General features: G+C 40.9%; 1 protein-coding gene and 1 non-coding gene across 3 annotated transcripts in view; both read right to left on the bottom strand.

The window, feature by feature from the left end:
- MAPRE2 (microtubule associated protein RP/EB family member 2) overlaps positions 1 to 27,507 on the bottom strand; it is a 138,703-nt gene that overhangs the window by 103,991 nt on the left and 7,205 nt on the right. For both annotated transcript variants that reach the window (XM_032467245.1, XM_006183395.3), the window contains exon 2: positions 14,474 to 14,535. Coding sequence is in view for 1 of the 2 variants with exons in the window: in XM_006183395.3 (XP_006183457.1) it covers positions 14,474 to 14,535 (62 nt within the window). In the remaining variant the exon portion in view is untranslated. The remainder of the gene's footprint in view (positions 1 to 14,473; positions 14,536 to 27,507) is intronic.
- Positions 20,786 to 20,857, bottom strand: TRNAG-ACC. The gene has a single exon. It is a non-coding gene; the product is annotated as a tRNA-Gly (tRNA).

Genomic DNA, 27,507 nt, shown 5'->3' with positions numbered 1-27,507 from the left:
CCCTCCCCGTCTCTCTGATTCGGTCACCTACCTGTTCATTTCACCGTGTGACATGGAGGCCCCTCTGCCTCCTCTCCCACTTCTGACGTCCTGCTCCCAACACAACCACCCATGCCTGGCTCGGGAGACCCTGGAGGGGTTTCCTTGCTTCCTGATGCTCCGGTCTGTGCTTCTGATGTATCACCATGAAGTCTACCTTCCCACTCTCCTTTTTCAAAAGTCTTCAGTGGCTCCCTATCACTCACTGAATAAAAATTCTACAGTTTACTTTTGGCACTTAAGGCTCAGCACAGTCTCACTACCCTTAGAAATGCATTCCCCACCACATACAGTAAGAGTGGAATTTAACCAGGTTGACTCTTAACCAGAGGTCCTAGCTGTGCCTTCTGGTATCAGCAGAAGAAAAGACTTCCTCTGTCTGTAGTTAGCGGAGAGAAGGATGTAAACTTCTCATTTTGAATCCATTACAAATGCTCTTGTAGAAACAGATTCTTCCATCTGACCTTTGCATTGGTCTATGTTCAGTGGGACTGCTAGACCTCTCAGCTGCCACTTTAAAATAATTCAGCTTGCTTCATCACAAAGCCGGGAAGAGGAGAGCAACTTGGTCAAATGAATGATGATGTAAATGTAACAGGATCTGAGCTGTCCTCTCAGAGTCCCTGTCCGTCCAGGATGAGGAGCGGGAGCCAGGAACATTCAGCTACCGCCATCTCATCTTCACAATTGCTCTGACTAATCAGATTACCTCATTCAAGTCCAAAGCACTATGCTTTCAGCAAATGAAAATATCAGCTTAAAAATTCATAAAGCGAGTGCGGCTTAGAAGAAATAAAGCACTGCTGTTTCCTTCTGCTGGTTAGAACATTTCAAGTTCCTCGGAGGGTAAGTTCTGAGGCTGGATGACAGGTCCAAAGACAGTCTCTCTGGCCCAGTCACTTACATTTGGACACAACCTGTTGAACAGCAGCCCCACATTCTGCACGCAAAACACTCAACTCTGGGAAAAGTAAATCATTCCACAAATGGCCTCCTCCCACATTCGCAGTGTTGGAGGAGAGTTCCTGAAGCTTGGACACAGTGCTGTGGAGCTGAGCCAACAAACTTCACAGCGGTTATGAAACAGCTGCAAATCCATGCTTATGTCATGCGTTGTACGAACACTATATAAAAGGACACATTCAGATCAAGACAAGAAATATGGCTTCGCTAGTGTTAACGCGAGCAGCTCGATTTCACTAAGAACACTTAAGAATAACCCCCAATGTTTCCTAATTATGTGGTTCTAAACTGTGTAGTTAACCTGCATGACATATTTTATTTTCTCCACTTCCCCTCCTCCAAGCAAAAGAATCGTTTACTTCCATCCTTTAAATTCATCACTTTAGCCATTCGCAACATGGAGGGGAAAACCCCAACCACAAAACAAAAAGAATTCGTCCAAAGTCTTCGAATGTCTTCACACTGATTTTACGTGGCAGACAACAAAGCCCTAGACTGATGAGAGGTTACCGTCCATAATACTGTCTGTGGCATAAAGGAAGTTACTAAATTCACTGGAAAGACATTTTCCTGATTTCTTTTGAATATCAGTCAGGCAAAAGTAAGAGCCAGGCTTTCTGCATAATTTTAACGTGATTACAATTCTCTCCAAAATGGGAAATGAAGGTTAAGAGAACTTTTAGATCCTGTTCTCTAGGTCTTAGTAAATTTCATTAATCTCGAGAATCTTGTTTCCATTTGCTAAAGAAAAGCAAGTTATGTATACAGTTACCGGTAGAATTGAAATATGTTGATTTGTATAAAATGCTTTTCAGCCTGCAGGCTGAAAAAAGTGGTATTTATAGTCAAAAGCTTTCAGCAAATAATTGTAATGGGCACTCCACGAGCGAGGGATGGGTCAGGATGTGAATGAAAGGGGAGTCCAACATTTATGAAGCAGTTTGAGAAGATCTCTATCCTTCAAAGCTTCAAGTTAAGTGTTTAAAACTTTCAGTAAATAGGATCAAGCCTGGAAAGTTGCTAAAATCCCAATTGCTCATGGTAGTGTAGCAGGTTAGAAAGTCACTGAAAACTCGACAAAGATTCAGAATCCTGGGACTCTGAGAGCTTCTAATGTAATACAATGTGAGCACTTTTCTCTCTGCCACAAATCAAATCACTGAAAGAGATCTGATAGGGCCAGTATACACGTTAGCCTGAAGCATTGATTCTTTGTTGTTTATATGAAAGTTCTGACCCCAAAAATGATGCTAACTTATTCTTTACTGTGGCCTAAAGTGGTTCTTAAGTGTAATATATTTGGCATTTATGATTAAATACAAAATAACTGGCTTACTGTATTCTAATTATGATAAACATTTGACCATATTGTAAGTTTCACCTAATAAAGTGCTACATTTTCACTTCTCAACCAGCCTGGAGATATACCACTGAGTAAGAAACAGCAAGGTAACAGTACGTTTTAAAATAAGTATATTATCCTAAGTGTCATTTTGTCAGTAGCTTCAGTTTGAAAATACTATATATCTTTGCTTTATTTCTTAAAAAAAAACCAAAAACCTATCTTGTTCAGTTGTGTACCCAACTACTAAATCCTATCAATTCTTCTCAAATTGCCTCAATTTTTTTTTGTTTCTGCCAAATTCACATCACCTGAGATACAGAGCAATGTGATCGTTTCCAGGACTCTTTGTATCTAGGCTCTTTCCTTTCAGTCCATTCTACATATATGAGTAGTTACGTTTGCAGTTTATAAAAGTAATACGCACATGTTAAGAATTTCAGGACTACAGAATGTATAATATCAGATGTGTAATTTTTAAACTATTTTCAGTTCTTGTGAGTTACAATTGTATCTAAAAACTTAGATATGTTGTATTCTTGATCAACGCAGTATCTACTTTCTTCTATAAAAGACATTCAACATCTATTAATTTTCTCCTCTCAATTACTATTAACATTTAACGTTATTCCAGTGGTTATCTTTACAACTTCAAATGATATTCTTAAAATTTCTTGACTTATTCCAAGAAATATTACCTACTGACTCTTTATCTTGTGTGTTTCTTCTCAACTTTCTGCTTTGAATTTGCATGGTTTTACCACTGTGTCTCCCTTATCCCTTGTATTTACATTATGTTCTATGACTGTAGTTAAGTCTTCCTAGATTGCTTCTAAACTTGAACTAGTGAATGACATTTATGATTATGTAATTTCTTATTCTCTCCAAAATCAAGTGGTCCTAACTTCCACAGAGAAAGAAATATTTCATTGACTCTTGCAATGAAAATAAGCATCAAGGTCAAATGGTTTCTCTTTTTCATAGGCCATTGATCCAAAATATGCCTCATTTTAAAACTGAACTTGAATCTTAACATATCTATGTACTAGGCATATCTGTATCTGTATCTCTATATTTCTATATCTATATAGTTTGCTTTTCCTGGAGATTTTAACTTTTTTTGACAGAAGAAGCATATACTATCATCATATGACAAAAAAACCCCCTCAGATTCTAAGTCTAAATATAAATAGAATTGACTTTTTTTTTTTTTCTGTAAGACATTCATCATGGAACCCACTACCTAATTTGAACAAATCGCTTTGATATTACTGCTGGCATTCTGATATTTCTTACAGTTGGACTCTTCCATTAGTTACATAGTTTTTTGGATGTAAATTTATCCTTCATTTTATTCTCTTGCATTTTCCTAGACTACATCTTCAAGTTGTTTTTTTGAGAGGTAAGAGAAATTTAAGCCTTTTCATGTCAAAAAATGTGTTTGCTCTCATACTTTATTCATCGTTGGGCTGAGTACAGAATTACGGTTCCAAAATCAATTCCCTCCATACTTTGAAAGCATGGAACCACTGTCTACCCCAGCCGCCAGTATCATGTATCAAAGTTTATGCCATTCAGGTGATTACTCTTCTGTGGGTCATCTTTTTGTTGTTTGATTGTTCACCTCAGAAGCTCTAAGCTTCTGTTATCCTGAAATTTCACCAAGGTGGGTTTAGGATTTTTTACATTTTACTCCACATTCAGTGGCCTCCTTTAATCTGAATCCTTATGCCTTTATTTCTTTCTCTCCAATGTCTTTGTTTTTTCCTTTAAAAGACTCTTCTTAGTGTTGGACCTCGATTATCCATCCACATCTCGAATACTTTTCTCACATTTTCCACCTTCTCATCTTTTGCTTTATACTCTGGAATACTCTTTAGCTATATTCATGAAGTCTTTCTCTTGATTTTTAGTTTGCAAGAACTCATGTTTTCTAATTGTTTCTTGCCCATACCTACTCTTTTTTTGAAAAGGGGGTAGTGAAATTTAGTGGATGCAATACGTTTCATACTATCTAAGGAGAATAATTAGGTTTTATTGTTTTCTTTTATGTTCAGAATTATTTTATCTGGATTATAGTAATTCTCTGAATTATTCCATGTTCTTTTTTTCATTTTTCTTTTGATTCAAAAAATTAGCTAGCAATACAATCCTATCCCCTTTTCATCTTTGAGAAGTTTGTCAATTTCTGGTCCTCATGTTTCCAGAATTTCTATCTATCTATCTATCTATCTATCTATCTATCTATCTATCTACCTACCTACCTATTTTTTTTTGTTGTTGTTGTTATTTCAGTTGAAGATCTGGAGAGAAGGGAAACTATGTAGATTACCATCTTAAAACTTATTAATTTTTCTATAGAGTATTTGCATCATGTTCAATATTTCCTACTATCTAAAAGTTTAAATAACTTAGTCTGGTATTTGGGACTTGGTGCAGTTTGACCCCAGCTTATCTTTCTTCTTAATCATCCATTTATCACATTAAAGAATAGGTCATCCCCCTTCCCCGTTGAGAGGGCTGATGCTCTGTTCCCTGAATCTTCTGACTAGTGCCTGCAATGACCTTTTCCCTCTTTTTCACCTACCCATATGTTACAAAGGTAGGCTCAGCTCAAAGCCTGCCTCTTCTGAAGTCTTCATGACCCTCCTAAGATAGGCAAAATTCTGTATTATTTAAAAACATTTAAGTTCTGGCCAAGTAAATGATTGTTCTTTGAGCCAGCAAGGTCAGTTTTTTTTCCCAACCAAAAATTTTATCTACTATTTCCACCCTGAAATCCAAAATAATTTTACCTAAGTGGAATCAACTTTTAAAAGCAAATGTTGTATGTTTTGATATCTTACTATATGACAAAAAGTGTTTTGATGAGATGCAGCTTAAAAAAAACACTGTACTCGAGTTAGATGATTTTTATTATACATTATTTTCTTGACCAGGAGGCAAGAGTGGTTAGCTATTATTATTTCAAGACACCTTCATAGAATTGTTACTCCTGGTTGGAGGCAACAGTGTCGTTATACAATGTTCCAAGCACTCAATTCATATGTTTTCACAGACCAAGCCAAGTTTCTCTCTAAGCCAGGCACCGGAAAAAGATGCTAATGGTTCAGTTCAGCTTATAAGCCAAAGTAATGTCCTGTGAGTGGCATTACCTCACTCAGATCTGAAACATATCTCTCCCTAAGAGCAAAAATAAAGTTGGAGACACAAGAATCCCAGGAGAGAAACTCTACCAGGCAGATACTATATAGCCTAGTCATTGCCTTGAGAAATAACAGGATAACGCAACCACATTTTGAAACGTCATGGTCCAGTAAAGGCTCAACACCATATTCCAAAGAAGTACTGGAAAACACAAAATCCTCATGGCCTAGAACTGAGTCCTCTACAGAGGCACTCTGGCGCTTATCTTAACCTTGACTGTCCTTGTTCCCTAATGGAGTTTGATATCAACCTGACAATCTGTGGTTCATCCAAATTGCTTTCTCGAAGACTCAAACATGACTAACTTTAGAACAGAGACAAACACCTCAGTGCATGCATTTTAAGTAGAATGATATTTGAGGTAAGGGATGCTGAAAATCTATCATCCACAGGTCACTGGGCAACATGACACCAAGCCAGTTTTATAGACTATACAGAATTCAAGAAGCATATATTAAGTGCCTAATGCCTGGGAAGGGGTGTGATTATTAAAATAGAATGTATCGTCTATTGCTCTTGAGAATATCACATTTTGGAAGTTAAAAATTATGTATATGAAACATTTGTTTAATATCCAATCAGAAAGGCCATAGTGGCATGACTGGGACATTGTGCTGTACACCCAAAATTGACATACTGTAACTGATTGTACTTCAATTTAAAAAAAAAAGCAAGCCTATAGTGTAATAACTTTTCACAGGGGATGTGGAAACACAGGTATGAGACTTCCAGTCAGGGGAATTAACCAACCAGTTATGACCTATAAGCTTAAAACCTACCCAAGTTAGTTTTGAAGCAGTCTCCATACATCAAACAGTGAAAATTTTGGATAATAATGGTAAGTCAGTTCTAAAGACTATTCTGTAGACATTAACACTACAACCATGAGTATGTGTGACAGCCCCGAAACTGCCCATCACAAAGTGGAACAGAAAGCCGAATGTTCAAGTACGCACAAGGTATGGTCACCACTATGTCAAGTTAGATGAATGAGGGCTAGAAGGGAAAAAATTTTTTTAAATGAATGATTTGTTAAGATAGGGCTCTAGATGTGTGCTTTCTGTGATTTCCACTGTTATTTTCAACAATGGAAATGTTGGAAATGCTGTGGAAGCAACATTATCATACACGTAGGAGACATTTCAGAAGGCAGCCAGTGTGTGAACTCTGGGAAATGTTGGACTAGATGATTGTAGATAATCTAATCCAAGTATTTACATATCTTATGAGAAGTATAGGAAGCAAGAAGCTTGAGACTCTTGCCTAGGTGGTAACTAAGGCACTGGGACATGTCTTTGTTTCTTGAGTCGTTTTAATCCAAATGATTGACTGCACATCTATGACACTACTAGTGAGATTTCCATGGGGGGTAACCTACAATCAATGGAACTGAAGGGGCTGGGGGCACGGTGTAGGGAGGGCAGGGAGAGGAGGAGGAGAAATACAGGTGTAACTTCTGAGTTAATCAGATCACAAACACACACACAGAATTAAAGTCTCTTGCCTCCTGTTACCTCCCCTCTACCTCCAACCCCACCCTGAAGGTTTTCTGCTTCTTGGATAGTTTCAAACACGCGCGTTTTCCTCTGAGTACTGCTTGTGGGAATAACTTTGGAGTCATACCTGCTTGGATTCTAATCTTGCCTCTACTCCTGACTAGCTGTGTGCCTTGAACAAGCTAGTAATCTCTCTGAAACTCAAATGTCCACATTTCTAAAAAGCATAAGTTTCACTCAGGACATATATAGATTAACGAGACGTTCATGTATGTGAAGTCACTAGAGGAGTATTGGTCCACGGTAGGCATTAAATACAGATTGTTCTCTCTCCCACGTTTTTCTTTGTGCTCAGGACTCTGGTGTTCAGGTGTTGGAGACAGTTTAGGTACAAAAGAAGGTGACGCCCCTTTAGCAGTGGGCTGTTTCTAGATTTTGCTCCCACCCCCGTGTTCACCCGCACAAGGGCCAGCATCCCCAGGCTATAACTTGAGGACAGGATGAGGCCAGGTCAGTCTTATTTGGGCATCAAAGACCCGAGTGAGTTCCCTCAGCTGGCTCCATTTGTAACCTACACTTAAAATTTCAGTTCTGTCTAATGTGGCTTCTAGGGCCTGGCTGTCTAAGACAGTAGCCGCTGGCCGCATGTGGCTACTTCCACTGCATTAAAACGTAATAAAATTTAAAATGCATAATAACATGTTCCTCGGTCACACAGCCCCATCTCAAATACTCAGTGGGCACCTATGACTAGCGGGCTACCAAATTAGCTGGCATCCAGAGAACGTTTTTATCGTTACAGAACATTTAGAAACCCGCTCTGAAGTTCTAGGCGTATTGGTGGGAGTAAGAAATGTCTCAGGGTGAGTACCCACCATCTTTGTTCACAATTTTTAAATGATTTTCAGACCAGAAAAATGAATTCAGGTAGGGGAGCCGGGTAGAAGAAACGCATTTCCTGATTAGGGGGCCTCAATACATACAAGCATTCCAGGCACCAGCCTGTAAGACATCAATAGCATTCCTTCCACATACCACAGCCCATTTGTAAAGCAAATTTTGATAAGATATGTGAACGTCAGAGTGATGTAAGTGGCATTTTTGCTTGCAAAAGTGAATATTTCTTAACCAGAGTGTGGTACTTTACAGAAAAGGCAGAAATCTCCTATAGCGTCCAAAACTTACAAAAGTTTGCCAAGTAGTTGGCAGCTTTATTTCTGTACACAGTGCAGTTAATGCTTCTGGTGCCACAAGTACCTGCGACAGGCAATACAAGTGTGTGAATGAGATCCGTAACATCCAACTATTCAAACTGTGCAAAGGTTCACCCCGAATCAATCGAATTGATTTTTTTTATTGAGGTATAGTTGATTTATAATGTTGTGTTAATTTCTGGTGTATAGCATCATACTCATATATATTCATTTTCATAATAGGCCATTACAAGGTATTGAATATAATTCCCTGTGCTCTACAGTAGGACTTTGTTTATCTATTTTATATGTAATAGTATCTGCAAATTCTGAACTCCCAATTTATCCCTCTCTACCCACTTCTCCCTGCCCAGTAACCATAAGTTTGTTTTCTATGCCTGTAAGTCTGTTTTGTAAATAAATTCATTTGTGTCCCTTTTCTTTTTTCTTTTTTTAAGATTCCACATATAAGTTCTATCATATGGTATTTTTCTTTCTCTTTCTGGCTTACTTAGTATGATGATCTCCAGGTCCATCTATATTGCTGCAAATGGCATTATTTTATTCTTTCTTATGGCTGAGTAGTATCCCATTGTATGTATGTGTGTGTGTGTATGTATATACAACTTCTTTATCCAATCATCTGCCAATGGACATTTAGGTTGCTTCCATGTCTTGGCTATTGTAAGTAGTGCTGCTGTGAACATGGGGGTGCATGTATCTTTTTAAATTAAGAGTTTCCTCCAGACATATGCCCAAGAGTGGGATTGCGGGATCATAGGGTAAGTCTATTATTAATTAAGTCTGGTCCCCAACAATCTATTCTGTGTACAGGGGGCGCTTGTGAGTTGGTTACAATCCCTGTGCAAATATCAAACTCATTATGAACCAAACCATCAACAGCTCTTAACCCACTCATTCGGCTTCTGCAGCAATTTAAAAGGAAAGAAAGGAAGAATTTGCCCACTGTAATGGAAACATTGTTTTTGAGATCAACGTCATGTTTCCCTAAAGAGGAGCTCTCAGGAGGATTTCATCTACACAGGTACATAGGCCTCATTTGGAGTGCTGACCCCTGCTGCGGGAAGAAAGGCACGCTGCCTGGAGGACCAGCCCGACTGTATATTCATGCCTCCATACCCGAGTGGGTGTCGATGCTTCCAGACCTTCTGCTTGCCTGCATAGACCTCTCGTTATTCTAAACCAGACATTTCAATGCTTGTTCAGTTTCTTTACATCTCTGACGCTTCTGCCTTCCCTCCCTCAGCAGATGGCCTTGCCCCTGACTTCAGAGGGTAATTGAAGCCATTAGACAAGAACTGAAGTTTCCTGCCCCCTGACTGATGTTTACCTGCAAGGTTGCCATCTTATTCTGTCTTATCTTGCTTGTTGCAATGAAGGGGTGTATCCTGGCCAGTTGTCTCCTACTGGGTAACCTTCTACCAGACCTTTACATGCCTCTTTTACTGGCTCCTTCCCAGCAGTCTTTGAACAGATCAAGTCTCTTCCACCTTAAATCAACTCTTCTTCCTTACAGGTCCCTCTTGCTCTCCTCATCCTTATAGCCAAATACCCCAAGGTTTATCTAAAGCTGCCCTCTCTGCTCCTTCACTTCTCCCTCACTTCTCAATTTCCATGCTGGGTTCCACTTTGACTGTGAGATTGGAATTATCCTATCCATTTATCCAAATTAAATGTCCATCAACAGACAACTGGATAAAGAAGATGTGGTATATACACAATGGAATACTACTCAACTATAAAAAAGAATAAAATAATGCCATTTGCAGCAACATGGGTGGACCTGGAGATTGTCACACTAAATGAAGTAAACCAGAAAGAGAAAGAAAAATACCATATATAGGTGGAGTCTAAAAAAAATGACACAAAGGAACTGATTTACAAAACAGAAACAGACTCACTTTCATGGAAAGCAAACTTTTGGTTACCGGGGGGAAAGTGGGATGGGTAGAGGGATATATGGGGAGTTTGGGATTAGCAGATACTAATTACTACATATAAAATAAACAACAAGATCCTACTGTATAGCACAGGGAGCTACATTCAATATCTTATAATAGCCTATAATGGAAAAGAATATGAAAAAGGAATATATATATATATATATATATATATATATATATATATGCATAACTGAATCACTATGCTGTAAACCAGAAATTAACACATTGTAAACTGACTATACTTCAATTAAAAAAAAATATTTTTACTGTGGTCCAAGATGGGTAAAATACCTATTATTGTTTCTACAGGTACAAAAAAATGCTTAGGCTAATTCTCTTTTTAGTTCTTATTATCCCTGTGGTATAGACGAGGCAGGAAAAAATGACAGCAGTGAGTGTGGAGCTAGCAGCATGTGAGATTCAGAAGCCAGGCTTCTGGTGCCATGGCTTTGTCACCAGATGCCTGAATTAGGCTAATAATGCAACTCTTCCCACCCAAGAACGTTCCTCTGTAACATGAGTGAGTTGGATTAGATGATTACTGACGTTCCTTCCAGCTGGTATAAAACAACACACAAATGAAGCCCTGGCGTTCTTAGTGACTTGCTCAGGCATCCGCTGGGGAGGGCCGGGACGGAGGTCGCCCTGCTCCCAGCCCCAGGCTCTGCATATGCTCAGTGAGTGTGCTCACTGCGGGGACCAACCGAAAACAGAGGCCAGTTTTAATTGGAATGCTGGTCAGTACAACCTGAAAAGCCTTCAAACTTCCAGAAACAGATCTCCCCCAGATTCTGACACAGTCACTGATGATGACGACTGCGCCGAAAGAGGAGCCAGGAGAAAGCTCCTCATCAAAGGCCCTGGTCTCATCCCTACCAGGGCGAACCCTCTGCTGGAAGAGCCATCCCACTTCTCATGCTTACACGGTTTTTTGTTTTTTTAAGGCTGTCCACTCCACTAGAGAGTAAGCTTTAAGAGCTCTATCTGTCACCTTTAGATCCCTAGCTTTTAGCCGAGGACTTGGCACACAGTCGGCAATCTAGACATGTTTACAGAATGATGTGCAAAGTTCACCACCTCGGAGCATCCCAATCGGACTTACATTCAGAGTTCGGCTCAGATGCCATCTCTCTCCCCCGACCCCTCCCAAACTCCCATCTATTTTGACTGTATTTCTCCTACGTTGTGTCTCATTTTGTATATTTTATTACGGTTATTTATGTATGTATTTTAGCTCTCCAGTAAGGTCAAACTCAGACAGAAGCCATTTTCTGCTCACCACTCAAACCCTGCAACACATCGTTCATAGCAGGCACTCAGATGTTTGTGGAAGAAGCACATCGCTCATTCATATATTTACATATAAATTTACATATACACACATACCAAAGTAATTGGTACAGCTTTTTACACACAGAAGACATTCAGTCAATACTATGGAATAAATTAAATGCTGTTTCTTCTAAGTTGTGATGAGGCTAGTACCCTCCAACGACAAATGCTTGTAAAGCACTCCAAATCTCTTAAGAGAAGATACAATAAACTAGATTAAGAGTCATAAAAATGGTCATATCCTTGGGTAATAATCCCACTTCTGGGATTTTGTCCTAAGGAAATAAACAAAACCCCCGGAACAAACTGAACTCAGCCAAACCAACCAAAATAATAATAAAGTCTAGAAAAAAAATTTAGTACAGCACTTTTTTAGTGAAAATTAGAAGATATTATGGCACACTGACATAACATGATATTATTCTAATGGTAGTTCTGGCGACTCATGAAAGATGCTTGTGACTAACACTAAACAAAACACCAAGTTCACATGCGCCCTGTTTTCCACTCGGGAAAAATATGAATACTTATGGGAAAAGCAAAGAAGCAACAAAAGAGAAAAAGTTATTTTGGGATAGTGTTGCTATGGGTGATCCCCCCACCAAATTTTCCTGTAAGTTTATTGTTTTCATAATAAAAAATTTGCTATCGTCAGCATTAACCTTTCCTTAACGTGGCTCTATTTCCTATAGACAGTTATCTAGTGAGGACCAAAGCATAAATTTAAGTGTCTGCTGATACCATTGCTCCAGTATTTAACTCTAGGATTCAGGTGGTACCCGAATAGGGGTGCTATTCTGTGTTGCTGCAGGGGCAGAAACAGGTTTGGATGAGAAACAAGCAGTTAGACCCAGCAAAGGAGTCTCGGGAACCACACAACTGATGAGATGACTCACCAAGGAAGCTATTGATGCTAATCTCTGAGAAGGTTAAATGAGGAGGCTGCAACCCATGTGAAGAGGAGGGGGAGGAATAATGGAGGACCATCTTCTTGGTTCTCCACCGTCTCCTGTCCCCTCCTTACCATCTATTCCCTCACACAAGTCTGCACACTATGGCCTGCCAGCCAAATGCCACTGGCTGCCTGTTTTCCTTTTAATGGAGGTACTGGGGATTGAAGTCAGGACCTCATGTATGCTAAGCATGTGCTCTACCACCAAGTTATACCCAGCCCCGCCATGGCTGCCTGTTTTTGTAAATAAAGTTTTATTGCAACACAGCCAAACCTGTTCATTTATGTCCATCGTGCTTTCACCACGCAATGAGTTGAAAAGTTGTGACAGACACTGAACAGCCCACAAAGCAAAAACATGTTTACTATGTGGCTTTTTACCAAAAAAGAATTTGTCCCGTAGCCCCAAATATATATGGAGGCTTACAAACAGATACTCAATTTAGGTATTTAGGTACCGGGCCATCTTTTTCTATTCCTTTTTTCTTCGGACATGCTAGCCTAGAAGACAGATAACAAGGCGATCATATACTTTAAGCTGAGAATTTCGAGGGTGCCAGGGGTGCTAGCTAGATGACACTCTGGGACAACAGAAGTAAACAACGACTGTCCTGGACACCAGACCTCTGGGCCCCCTACTGGAAGGGCTACTAGCACAAGAGCAGGTTTCAAAGGGCACTTGGTGCCTGTTCAGGGACTGTGGTTAGGTGCACACAGAAAGCTCACGTGGCTCCTCTTACTGGTTCTTCCCATTTCAGTTGCCTTCAGATGCCTCTCTACTTCCGTCTGTCTGTCCATCCATCTTACCTCTGCCCTAGGGTAGCCCAGCTATTTGGATACCACTCGAGGTACATAGAGCATCTCTACTATCATTGGAGCAAAATGGGCAAAGTTCACTCATCCTATTTAAATAAACTTAATTATTTGCGATCATCACAAATAATTTTTGTACCCGTAAGTTTCACTTGGTTCAATATCTAAGCAACTCCTCAAAATTCTCCTCCTCTGTAAGAGAAGAATTTTAGGTTTGTCTTCCCAAACAATTTATTTAAAAGTGACCCTCAACTATAGCATTTATCACAAAGAGACCCTAAGACAAATATGGTATATTATTCATTGATCTGAGCTTTTAATACTCAACAATACTGCTTGGAAGAATTACTGAAGAATGAAGTTTCTGATTCTACCCTTCCAGAATGAAAAACAAAAGAAAACAACACATACCGCCCTATACACCTATTTTCCCCCTAGTAAAAATTCTGATGCTGTGCGCAAAAAGTAAAACAAAAGATGTTTAGAGCACCTTTCATGAAATCTAGGACGCTATACTCTGTGAGACTAATCTCTGAACAATAATAGCTCACAGCTTTGAAACCTCTCTGGATGGCTTTCCGAATATTGCCATCTGGTGGAATTTCAGTTAATTGTCCCTTTGTTCCAGGGAGCTCCTGGGGTAGGGGGTCTCAGAGCGCCAGTGGGCAATAACAGGCCAAATGATTGCGTCTCAAACACAAACCCCAAACTGAAAAAAAAAAAAAAAAAAAAAAAAAAAAAAAAAGAGCCTTTCTGGGCGTTTATCACCTTTTCAAGATACCCACCCTCTCTCTCTTGTAAAGTCAACAGAGCAGTTGCCTTGATTTTTAACAAGATCAAATCATCACTGATTCACATTTAGGAATGTCATGAGGTTTTTTGACTATATCTTGACATTTATTTCCTCACTCCACTTATCACTAAAAAGATCTCCAAAAATTAAACTTTAACTGGCTTGAACAGCTTTAGAGGAATTGCCGATGTCAGTTAATTAGGCCTTAGTACACATGGGAGATGGATTATAGTCTGAAAAATAACGTCTTAATGAAGCATGTTTACTCGAATATTTGCTTTAACTGTATAATGGAACTCTGAAAATAAATCTGTTACAGAGGCATTCGTACTATGTGCTCCAGTTTACTCTGCAAACATCATTTATGCTGAAATCTTACCTTGAGCATCCAGGCTCTCTCCCTGGCTGTCGGGATGAAATGTTCCTCTGAGAAATGGGATACTGGGAGAGTAAACATGAAACAAAAAAAAAAAAAAAAAAAAAAAAGAGAGAGAGAAAGAGAGATCTTTTAATGTGATGAAAACATAGGCTCAAAGAGTTATCATTCAGCTCATTGGGTGTGGCTGGCAGTGGTAGAGAAAATTAAAACACGTACACAAAATATCCAAATTCAGTCCATTTTACCATTTGAGAGAGATTAAGTCAGCCAAACGATGGGGTTCTCAGTCTGTATTATTAGATCAGTTCTTGGGCTAATTAAAGTTTGTGAGTGTTTATATAATGGCAGTCCTATGAAGATAATTTTTTTTACCTTTCCCTCTGACCCCGCCATGACGAGAGTCCTGAGTTACGCAATTACCCAAGGAGGCAGTGCCTCCGGGGTGGGGCATCAAAAGCCAACATCAATTAAAGTATCCACTTCCCCAAACTTGGGTTAATTTGCAGATTTTATGTCTAGTACCATCACAGGCTTTTTCTTGTAGCGAAAGATGTGTTTCATTCAAACAGGATAAGTGTTATAAACAACACCAGGATCAAACTTCAAAATACACACACCATCTAGTAATTATTCACTTTCTACGAATGAGCTACTGATCTTCAAAAACATGCTGACGAAACGATAAGGACAGATCCAGTTCCAGGGGCCGAGAAGTGCACATGAGCTCCGGGTTTTGGGGGTCCCAGACTGGGGGCGGGGTGGACGGTAACTGGAGAGGCTGCTTGTGGCTCCAGCAGACGCAGCTCAAAAGGACCTGAGACGCAGATGTGCGTGAGCCTTAGTGGTCTTCCCACCACCCCAAGAAGCAGATCAGAAGGGACCCCCTCCACCTTCTATCTGCCCTCGCCCCGCATGCTTCTCTTCAGTGTTTGCTGGCAGGGACCACTTCAGAACTGCCTTTGGGGCCTGCTTAATTTACTATCAACTGTATAAGAAGAAAATATTTGTGGCAGGTCCAACGCAATGTGATTCATCCCAGACAGTTCTGGAGATGTTACTGGGAGAAGGATTTTAAGAAAGAGAAGGGGGAGGCATTTTACACTTTTTGTTTGTTTGTTTTTAATAAGGGAAAGAGGAGATAGTGAAAGGATGGGGGGAAATGCAAATAAAACAGCAGGTGCTCAGAGAACAAACAGAAAGGCAGTAGCTGAATTTTCCACAATCATTCAATAGGGGAGTTCAAAAGTAATTCATAAAATTTGGCTTGTATAAAAATCAGGGAATTCAATGTGAGTGGTAGACTGAGTTTAAGAACTGAACTCAGGTAAGCTGACAATTTTTTTTTCTTTCCGATAGACCAGATAGGATTTCTTCACCTATTTTACAGAATTTAATTTTAATGAGTATTTCACATTTTCCCATAATTTAAAGATAGTTGATAAAACTAAAAAAATCAGGTTTAAAAAAAATCTGTTCCCATCCATGTAGGTTTCTTTTCCTACGTCCTCCAATCTTCTAGGAATTTTAACTGAATCAGAATGAAAATTTCATTTGCTCTATTTAACTAGTACCAGTAGCTATGTAACTAGGCAAAGTGTTGGCTACCAAGCTAGAATCAAGAGCAGAAGGTTCCTAGTTTATCTATAAATGAGCTAATTAGCCCTTAGAAAATTCAGGATCAGTTGGATACAGTTGGCCTTTCTCTGTTCTGACAACAGCCCGTGGTTAATATTTAACAGCTGTGATGGATCAGTTTGGAGAAGAATGAGACATTTATTGGCTACCCCTGCACAAGTCGTTTCACATATTTGATCTAATATAATCCTCAAAACCATCTTATTACAAATGAAAAGACTGAGGCTCAGAGCAGTGGAGCAGTTTGCCCGACATCTGGCAGCTAGAGTGACAAGTTGTAATTGAGACGGACGGGCTCCAGGATCTGCTGCTGTTTTACCTAAGACAGCAGCTTAGAACCCAGGTCTTTGCCATTGATTTGAAGCACTCGGGGAGCTCTTGGTCCACTCCCGGGGTTTAGTAGATGCTCAGTAAGGCACCATCTTGTGAGGGTGGAGGTCTGGGGTCCCCCCAGGTGAGGCAAACGTGTTTTCTTTCCTTGTGGTGTTTGTTGTGAGTAGAGCAGTTATTGTTTATGAGTTTCATGTTTTATAATAAAAATTAACTCAAAAGGGATCACTATGTAAATGTGTAATGTAGAACTATGCATCTTTTAGAAAAAATTAAAACATGGGAGAAAATCTTTGGGGTCAGTGGTCTGGCAAAGAGCTTTTAGCCTTGACATCAAAAACGCAATCCATACAAGGGAAAACTGATAAACCAGACTTCATCAAAATTAAGAACTGTCGTCCTTGTGAAGCAGATGTAAATATAAGGTATATACTAGGAAAAACACTTGCAAACCACGTATCTGACAAAGGACTGGTATTTAAATATATTAAGAACTCTCAAAACTCAAGCTAAAAAAACAAAACAATTGGAAAATGGGCAAAAGACACTGACAGACATTTATTTAACTGAGTACAGACGGACAGTGAATGAGCACATGAAATGTTATGCAACATAAGTCGCCAGTAGGTAAGAGAAAAACAAAACCATCACGAGGTATATCACTAGACACCAGAATGGCCAAACTAAAAAGTAGTGATGACCTGAAATTCTGATGATGGGAAGAAACTAGATCATTCACATATCACTTAAGAGAATGTAAAATGGTTCAGCCACTCTAGAAAATATTTGACTGTCGAAAACCACACCAAACCAAAAACGAAACATGCAACTACCATACAACCTGCCAACTGTCCTCTTCACATTTTTCCAGGAAAGTTGAAACTTATGTTTATAGCAGATTTATTCACAGTAGCCCCAAACTGGAGACAGCCCAGATGTCCTTCGACAGGTTAAAGGCTAACCAAACTGGAGCATCCATCACAGGGAATGCGACTCATCCCCCCAAGACGAACCAACTATTGATACCTTCAGAGAATTACACTGAGTGAAAAAAAGCCAGTCTGTAGGTTATGTGCTATATGATTCCATTTATCTAACATTCTTGAACTTAGAAAACCACAGGAAGGAAGCACGGACTCATGGTTGCTAGGGGTTGAGGAGGGCGTGAGGGCTGGAGGAAAGAAGGTATGATGTGCAAAAAGGCAACATGAGATACCCTTGTGGTGACCCAAGTGTTGTGTATCTTGAACATGTATCAAGGTCAATAACCTGGCTGTGACCTTGTACGTAGATTTGCAAGATACAACCACCGAGGGGGAAACTGAGTAGAGGATACAGAGATCTCTCTGTATAGCTTCTTAAAACCACATGCTAATACACAACCATCTCAAAATAAAAAAAGTTTAATTTAAAAAAAGTTGGGAGATTAGATTGCAACTTGAATTGAGCAAGATACCTCCCCCCTTCTTTTTTTCTTCTTTCTTTTTTACCTTTTCAGAGAAGAACAAAAGCCCCAAGGCAGTGGGCCAGATGGGGTTAAGAATTTGCCCCATCGTGTGCAGATCCAAGAAAAATCATCTCTCACCCACCATTTCAGCATTCAGGACCCACTGCCAGCCCTCTCTGTCCGATCTTGCCTGTCCTGGAATTTTCTCTGCTGTCATCCCCTCTCTCCTACACTTACCGTTCCCAAACTTAAAATTCAAAATATCGATACAAATAGACACACTCAAAACCAGAAATGACGTCTAAGTGGCAGTTTGATCCACTCTGCAACTTGAAAATGATCTCTCAGACTTTCGAGTTCATGCTTTCCACAAATTTCCAAAATTCCCACGTCTTATTTGCACAGGAATAGAATTTCATCCTCAGTGGTTCATTGATGACAAGGCAGGGATTCTGTATTCTAACCTGGGCCACACAATACATAAGGGTCTAAACTGCCATCACCCCACAAAGAGGAGCTGGCCAACTCTCCCTGAACCTTAGGAGAGACCCCATCGACGCCTACTTTTCTCATTCTGAGCCCTAGACAGCCCCTCACAAACCAGCAGCCGTAAGCCAGCTGCCTTCTCCCCGCTTGCCTGTTTGGTTTGTTTTACTTGAAAAGACCAAAATATCTTTGCTAGGATAAGAGTCCTGACATGGCCAAACTCTTTAACAAAGCACATTTTGTTTCCCCTCATCCTCTGGAAATTTCAAATCCTCCTTCTTTGGACAAACAATTCTGGCATCCCACGTGTGGGGCACGGCAGACCTTCTGTCCTAGCTCAAGAATCCCCCTCAAAAGACTGCTTCCTTGTCTGGCCGTAAAACCACAGGCACCTAAGAAATACATCAGAATGAGAAAAGGGTTGTAAAGATATTTCCAATCATGCCACCACGCCACCGAAAGTAAGAGTTCTTTTTTCAATGCTACGTATCCAGCCAGTGAGACTTCTGATCAACTCCAGGTTGAAGACGTCTCTTGGGGAAGAGACAATGCCTGGTTCCCCACCTGCACCTCGCTTTTCTGAGAACAGAACACCGCTGGGACCTGAACCCGGCTTGCCCCTCAGGACTTGACTAAGCTATCTTTGGGTCTTCACAATGAGCTGCATCGTGAATTCCAAACTCCCTGTAGCTGCTTGGAGATCCTGAAGCACCCCATCCTTTAGTGTGGGAGGGCCACAGCTTTCCAGGAATAAAGCAGCTTATAAGCATCAGCAGACGATCGCAGACAATGACTTCTTAGACCAGTCCTACTCAGTCGTCAGCCTTCCAGAGAGCCCTGCCTCCATCAGTGGGCTCCGGTTGGGCTCAGGGCCCTCCCAGGGGCACCAGAGGGAGGCCCAGAGTCTGCCCAGTTCAACTCCCCAGGGAACCAGAGGCAGCCCTGCCGGGAAGCAGAGAGCTGAGCACACACCAGGGAAACCAAACCCGAATGAGGTTATCTGGCAAGCCAAAGTCAAATTACAATGAATCTTGGGTATTGAAAATGGTACAACGCATTCTTCTCCTTAAGGGAAGCAGGCTACACATGACCCAGATTGTATACTTAAAGGGCTTTTGAAAAATTATAGCTGACAAAGGGATTTTGGTGGTCTATATTAAAAATGGTAATGATGTTATAAACTTCTTATGGGCATGTGATTTGGGCTTCTATAAAAATACAAGATAATTCCAAGAGATTAAAGTGATAACTATAATTAAATAAAAATCCAGTACTTTTCATACAAACTGAGTATAACCTCCTTTTCTAGAATCCTCTGTCCATCTGCTACTGGCCATAGCAGTAGACAGACTGACCTTTCTAGTCTAGAATATTCATAGTGCTGAGTACACAAAAGAAAACTGAAGAAAATGACACGAGGAAAGTTCTGGGAAATGCCACAGGCATCATTCTGTGAAAGATTTTTGATAATTATTTTCACTTATTCTTTTACCCATTTTCAATCAGATATTCTTGAGAACAGAGCAGTTGGACTAGAAGAATGGCTCCCTTCCCCACAAGTGTGATTGATAATGAAATGTTGCAGAACGTTCATGAAGCGGGGAAGCAGCACAGAGAATGGTGTCAGGTTCACTTAGAGTCCAGGGTTCAAATTTATTGCTCAGGTCACAGCGGGAACTAAAACCTTGCTTTCTATGTGTTCCGTCTTTAGTTTGCTATTCCTTTCACCATGACTTCTAATGGACTCTGTTGAAATGTTACAGAGTTTGAAAAGATTTCCACACAGCACACGTTGGATAATGACTATCCATCTTTTGAAGGATGTCACAGCAGTCCTCCGTACCCGGCATCCTAAAAATGCTTTGCCCAAGTCTTTTTCATTTTTAAATTTACTTATTTAAAAAATGTTTTTAATGAGGTCTGTTAGAAGTCTTGGCCAGTGGACAGAGCTTCTTGAAATGCACAGGAATGTTTGCATAGCCTCTGTGGGTAAGTTTTCTCTTTGAGCCATGTGGACCCTCGAATACTGATGTAACACCAACCCACACCACCAACCCATGGGGTCCGCCTTACAGAGCTAAGGGGGCTGTACCAGTAACTAGACCCCTTAATGGGGAAAATCATGCTGAATTCCACCCGCCTGGGAGATAACCTAGTGAAGTTCCGGAGCAGAAGCTCATCAGGGTTAAAACAACTTTGTGGGAAAAAAAATCAATCTATTATGGAAAATAAATCCAGGTAAAATAGCCAACTTGAAAATACAGCTGTCCTTCTGCATCCATGGGGGAATGGATCCAGGACCCCTGCAGATACCAAAATCTATGGATGCTCAAGTCTCTTTTAATTAAAAAAGTTTTTTTTTTAATTTTTAAGTTTTTGACCAGGGGAAGTAATAGGTTTATTTATTTATTTAATGGAGGTACTGGGGATTGAACCCAGGACCTCGTGCAGGGTAAGCACTCACTCTACCACTGAGCTACACCCTCCCCACGCCCCATCAAGTCTCACATACAATGACCCAGTACAGTGGCCCTCTGTATCCACACATTCGAATTCCACATCCGTGGATACAGAGGGCCACTTATTTCTTGAAGGCTATTCTTTCCATAATTACACTCTTAATTTTGCACCATTCTTTCACATGTTTCTTCTCACCTAGATCTTGAAATCATAATTCTTCTACTTCCAGACTTTCACCAGGGCTGGCCTTTTGGCTAGCTGCTTTTCTTTGATTATGTCTTTCCTTAGGAACTCTCATCTGGTACTGAGTTGCAGAGCCAAACCTCTAATTCAGAGTTTTTTCATTATGGTCTCCTTCACTCCCTGGCCACAAGGGGCCTTTATAGACTTTACCTGTGCCATACCACTGCCTACTTTCAAGAAGTTAAATGTTAAGGAATAGGATTTTGTTAGGGTTGAGCTTTAGAGGGCTACAGACCATTGTAATATCCAAATTTCATCTCCATTGAGATTTTCGCTCTAATCCAATTGTGCAAACGTGCATGAAGGAGCATCTCCTGGGTGCCAGGGCTGTGCCGAGACACAGGGATACAAAAATGAGGAAGGCAGACCTTGCCCTCCTACTTTGTCACTTACAAACCTTTTTTTTTTGTGTGTGTGTGTAACCTGAAGAAATAAAGATCATGAATCCCATTTTGCAGGTGGAGAAACTGAGGCTCAGGGAGCTTGTGTGTTGTAGGAGATCACACAGCTAGTGAAGGACAGAGCTGGGATCCAAACTCTGCTCTTGTGTTTCTGAATCCTGTGCTTTTTCCAATGGCTCCATTCTGACCCATTCTACTTTTTCCTTCTCTAATGTCAGCCTTCCTTTGCATATTACTGTAAAATTCAATTGCATCTATTTGAAGCAACAGGGCACCAAATTTTAACATTGTAAAGATTTTTTTAAAAATATGAAATGCCTATTCATTTGCTTAACACTTACTGAGTGCGTAACAGTTCCTACGGACATGGAGCTGGTCTGAATCAGGTGCTGGGCTAACTTTGTTATGTGCGTCAGCTCATTTACTCCCAATAACCCCACGAGGGGTGCTATTTTTATTCCTCTCTTATTATAGGTACATGAACTGAGGCTTGTGGCAGGGCTGGGATTCAAACTCAGCTTTTTGGATTCAGAGCTGGAGCTCCTGAGTGCCACCTTATACACCTGTTTTTTTCCCCAGCCATCACACTAGGTGCTGGGGCTCTCATACACAGTGCAGCCACCAAGCAGCTCACAGACACATAATGATGATACCCTGGGGTGGCAAATGCAGTGATACTGACAGGGAGAGGGGAACAGAAGGGAAAATACATGACTGCTGCCCTCTCGGAGATCGTGTAGAGTTTGAAGGCCATTTTACATTTTTCAAGTGTCACCTGAGAATCTTGTTAAAATTCAGATTAATGTATCACTAGATTGTGGGTGGGGTCCAAGAGTCTACTTTTCTAAAAACTTCTGGGGGATGCTGCTGCTGCTGCTGGTCTGGGGACCACACCTTGAGCTGCAAGGCATACGGTCTCTCCATTCCAGAGCTCTTCCCGCGATCGGCTGGGTGGTAATCTAACCTGTGCTTGGTCAGATGGGCCACTTGCTCGATGGTCTCAATTGCAACAAACTAATTTATAGCTCAGATCTTGCCAGTCAAGGACAGACCAAAGCAAAATTAAAGAATTGAAGTCCACCCTAGGTGCACATCATTTTAAAAAATTGCTTCTCTCCCTTCACATCCCTAATCTCCCAGTGGTCATGTATTCATTCAGAGTTTTAGGTCCTTAGAGACAGTTCTCTCCTTTCCAGGATGGTATGTACTTAACTGAATAACTAATCTGTGCACATGCATTGGAGTGTGATATTAAACATTTGTTACTTCTTCTCTGCAGACCTGAATGGCTGGTTCTGAATCTTGGTCCACGAGCACCCTCAGTGAGGCCCCTGTTGTTTCTCCCTTGTGTAGACAATCGATTCAGCTGATGCTGCCATATGCACACATCCAGTGTGCCTGAGTCAGGGTGATGCTTGGATGACCTACCAAACTCTGTTCCAAAGCAAACGAGCTAAAAGCTTAACTTTGCAAATACGAAATATCTCCACGACTCTACAGTGTCCTTGGACCATCGTTCTGCCTCAAAGCATCAGGTTCAAAGAGACTTTTGAGATCACCAGCACTTTCTAACAACGCTGCCGGACAAATCATCATGGCCTTACCAGCCGCACTTGCACTGTCAAACGGAGAGAAAGGGCCCGAGTATCGGGAGCCCTCACTTATGGGCAGCTGTGTACCAAAGATGCATCGTCGACCGATGTTTTGAAACTCCATGCATCTTTCCATGGGAAACACGAAGTGGTTAGAGGTTAAGGTCTTGTTATAATTCAGTATCTTTATGGGTTAAAGGGACCTGTGAGGGTTACTCGGCGAATCTAACCACCACTTGTAAACCTGCCTGGTAAAGAGTGTATTGGACCTGGAGTAAGTCCCTGAGGCTTGAGGTTTTTCCAATTACGTGACTTTGGGCAGGCCATTTAGACTCTGGGCCCTTGTTTTTATGGTTTTCTGTAAAGGTCTATGATTTTCTGTAAATATCCACTTAGAGTGTTGCCATGTATAAAAACTCTTCAGCAACTAAATTTCTAGGTAGATGGAAAACACTTTATCATCATCACTGTTAAGTAACTGAATTTGAACACATCTCCCTTGTCAACTGGGTGTGATATTAACTAGAGGGTCAGGAAATACGAAAATAAAGTCAACTCTAGGGAAAGCCAATAGCTTAAACAGAACAGGACAGAATGCCTGTCCCAAGGGTCCTTGTCCTACCGTGTAGCACAGGGAACTGTATTCAGTACCTTGTAATTGCTCAAAATGAAACAGACTATGAAAAGGGATACATATAAATATACAACTGAATCACTATGCCGAACATCAGAAATTAACATTGTAAATCGACTGTACTTCAGAAAACAAAGGGGACCTTGTAGATGTGGCCTTGATGAAAGGGACCCCAAAGAATCTTTTGAGCAGGACCCTCACTGGTCCTTCTGAAGCCTATTTTGCTGCCTTTTTTTTTTTTTTTTTTTTTTTTTGCTGTGGTCTGTGACCTCAGCAAACCCCACATTTTGACCACCATCTCTCTAAGGTTGCCAGCCAAAGGGAAAAAAAAAGCAAAAACTAAGACTTTATCTTTTGACCACAAGTGGAACTTTTCCTGTTAGCTTTATGGAGAACCCTAGCCTGTAAGACTATGGCAGGGATTTCATGCTTTGTAGGTATCACTTCATTTAATGCAGTGTTTAATGGTCTGATTTCAAGTCTTCTGGATCCTAGAGAGGCTGGTTTTTCTGCCTTCTTGTTCCACCCCACCCCCCAAAATCCTCCCCTTCTGCTCCCCACGGGGACAGCGAATGCTGAGCTGTTAGCTGAGGACCCACGGGCACCATGCACTTGAGAACCAGGGAGATGCTCAGATGACCCACCAAAAATCGTCAAAAACAAACAATAAGCTGAAAACAAAAACCTTCAAGACTCTGAAATTACTAAATATTTAGTAGGGAAAGTCTCCTGGCCTCTGTTTTTCATTTAAAAACTTAATGGGATTAAATGAGATGTGTCCAAGGCTGCCTGTGGCTCTAAAAATCCAGCTGACCCTTGAACAAGGTGGGGGTTAATCCAAGTATGATCTATAGTCGGCCCTTGGTGTCCAAGGTTTCTCTGCATCTGAGGATTCCACCAACCAGGGACCATGTAGCACTGCAGTGTTTACTACTGAAAAGTATCTGGTGGGGGGGAGGGTATAGCTCAAGAGGTAGAGCATATGCTTAGCATGCACAAGGTCCTGGGTTCAATCCCCAGTACCTCCTCTAAAAATAAATAATTAAACCTGATTACCACCCCCCCCAAATTGATAAATAAAATAAAATTTAGAAAAAAGAAAAATATCTGAATATAAGTGGACCCGTGTGGCTCAAACCCATGTTGTTCAAGGGTCAGCTGCACCATGATCCTATTTGGCACGATGAAAAGCACACACAGAGTTGTGTACACTCTGAGACCCCCTCCATCAGAGCACACGGATGATGACAGACCTTCAAGACGGTGGAACACACCTGCTATGTCTGTTCCTATCATGAGTAGGAAGGTACCCCAGGGCCGTGTCTCCGGGGCCCAGAGTGCAAGGGAGGGCTCTGTTCCTCATAAACCCCTCCTCAAGCACCATCTGGCATTAAAGATGGTACCGGGGCCATAAGATCCAAGCGGCAGTCACTTACTAGCAGTCAACTGCAGTTTTATAGAAGGGAGCAGCTCTGTACCATGGGACGCAGGCCTTCCTGTCTCTGCCTGTATTTTGGGGGCAGCACAATACAACTCATTGCTAGACTGGGTCAGTAGTTCTGCTTTTCCCCCACATCTTCCCTTAACAGGATGTGATACACAGTGTCTCTTTATCTCAGGACAGGCTGACCGCTGGACAGAGAGACCCAGTGCCAATCACCGTGTGCTCGGGGAAATGTGAGCGTGTGAAGTTCTCCGAGAGGATGCTTTTTAAAATGTGTCTGCTCTGCTAGAAATCCCACTGCTTTCGTAGTTTGACAAGCTGCGATGGCATTCTCCGTATGTTCAGTGGAAGTTTGAATCTTATCACTACTTCTGCCTATTACAATTTAAATAATTCAAGGTACTGGTGGGCTATCAAAACCATATTTTCCTCATGTTCTGAAAGATGTGTGGCTTCTCCAGAGGGGGAAAAATGCAGTTCTCAGGGCATTTTCTACTTTATTTTATTCTAAGAAAGATGGATTAACAACCACCTTTCAGAGCACTGGGATATCTTGTGGGAAAAGCGCAGGTTAAAGATAAGACACCCTCTTTACTGATGAGCTCAGGGGCCACAGGTGAATTGAGCTCTTTTGGATTTGCTCTTTCTGGGAGAAGAACCAGGTCCCTTGACAATCAGTTTAAACTGACTTATTGTTAATAAAAACAAGGATGATTCTGTATGTAACTTGCAAAGCTTTTAAGAGAAGATCATTGTTTGAATAAGGAGGTTAATTACAGACAACCATTTTTTGTCTTAACTCATGTTTACTTTTCTTTTGAACATTTTGGTAGACATTGCTGCTGCTTCTTTGAGTATCGTCTTCCTAGTTCTTCCTATCTGGAATAATTTCAACTTGCTCTTTTAATTTTTTAATCTCTAGAACCTATACTCATGATCATTAAGTAACCAACATTGGCATAGTTTTTCAGATAGACAAATCGAGGTGGAAAAACCCCTCAACGTATTTCATACAAAATTATTAACATAGGAACAAAGTCCAAGGTTAGCAACAAGGTTACTTAACATTTTTTAAAACAAACCCCAAAATGTGAAAAACAAAAAATGCACACGGCTTTCAGATCCCAGGAGCAACCCTTGAAATACCACTAAGCCTCAACAAGAGTATATTGTTAAAAATCTCTTTCCATTGGGATGGGCCACAAACCCCACAGGAAAATATGACTCAAATGGACTTAGGCTTGATGTTACAGTGTATAGAACACACAAATTGTCCTACCCAGCCTGCAGGGCTCACCTGTGTCTGATTGCTCAACGAGGTACACTCTGAAGGTGTCAGATGACTTACAAACCCCACCCAAGTTCCCAAGTGTGGGCAAATTACCAAGAATAGTATCATCAGACATTCAGATAAGCAGGTTAGGACCGAAAGACAACCTGGTACATTCTTCCACAACAGAGAAACCTGTCAGATTCATAATTGGACAGGAGTTGGTGTCCATGGTGTCCATGTTAAGTACGGGGGTAAGTTCCCAAGGGGTTGGGATGGGGGTGGAGGGGAAGCGACCCATGCTTGAATATAATTCTGTTCCTTGCGGTCTGTGTGGCTAATTGTAGGAGCTGTTGGTAAGCAGTACCAGGAGCCTCTTGTTCCTTTCAAATAAGACAATAGCCCTGCAGGACAGAAGTTTCTTGTTTCTGGATCCAATTTGATTCCAAAGCCCTCATCAGTTTCCTGCTACTTCAAAACAGCAGCCCCCGGGGCTGAGCCTCCCTCCATCAGATGGTCCATCCCCAAGCTCACAAAACATTCCTTCCACAAGCAGAGACTTAGTGGTTCATGAATACAGTGAAAGCTCCCCGCGGTTCAGGGGTTGCCTAGTTTTAATGTTGAGAAACATCAGTTTAGATGTACCTGCATTTTGTCTGCTGTTTAAAAACAAACATCTGAAGAAAAAAAACAACCCAGGGTATCGGTTTTGCTCTGAATGTAGGGGGTAGATGAAATTTGTCACAGAAGAAATGCAGGACAGGGGAGACGAGTCCCATCCTGAGATTTTATAGATAAAAAGTGTGATTTTTTTAAAATGGAAAAGTGACCAGTGGTGTGATTTAAGACAGAAATATTGTAACATTTGTCAGGATTAGAGATTGTTTTGCAGTCTTCCAGTATTATCTTTTCTACCACCTACCAGTGTTCGATACTAGATACTCTGCATCTTTTCCTGTCAGATAGCCATCATCTCTGTTTCTCCCTAAACACTTCCCCAAACCTGCCAGCTGCTCCCCCTTCACCCCAAGTGTAGAGTGCGGTTCCTCTCAGAGAAGCTGGTGTTTAACAGACAGTAATATTTTAAGCAAA

This window comes from Camelus ferus, chromosome 24 (assembly GCF_009834535.1).
Source record: "Camelus ferus isolate YT-003-E chromosome 24, BCGSAC_Cfer_1.0, whole genome shotgun sequence".
Taxonomy (NCBI): Eukaryota; Metazoa; Chordata; class Mammalia; order Artiodactyla; family Camelidae; genus Camelus; species Camelus ferus.
Note: the sequence above shows the minus strand (reverse complement) of the source record. Positions and strands in the feature narration are given on the sequence as shown.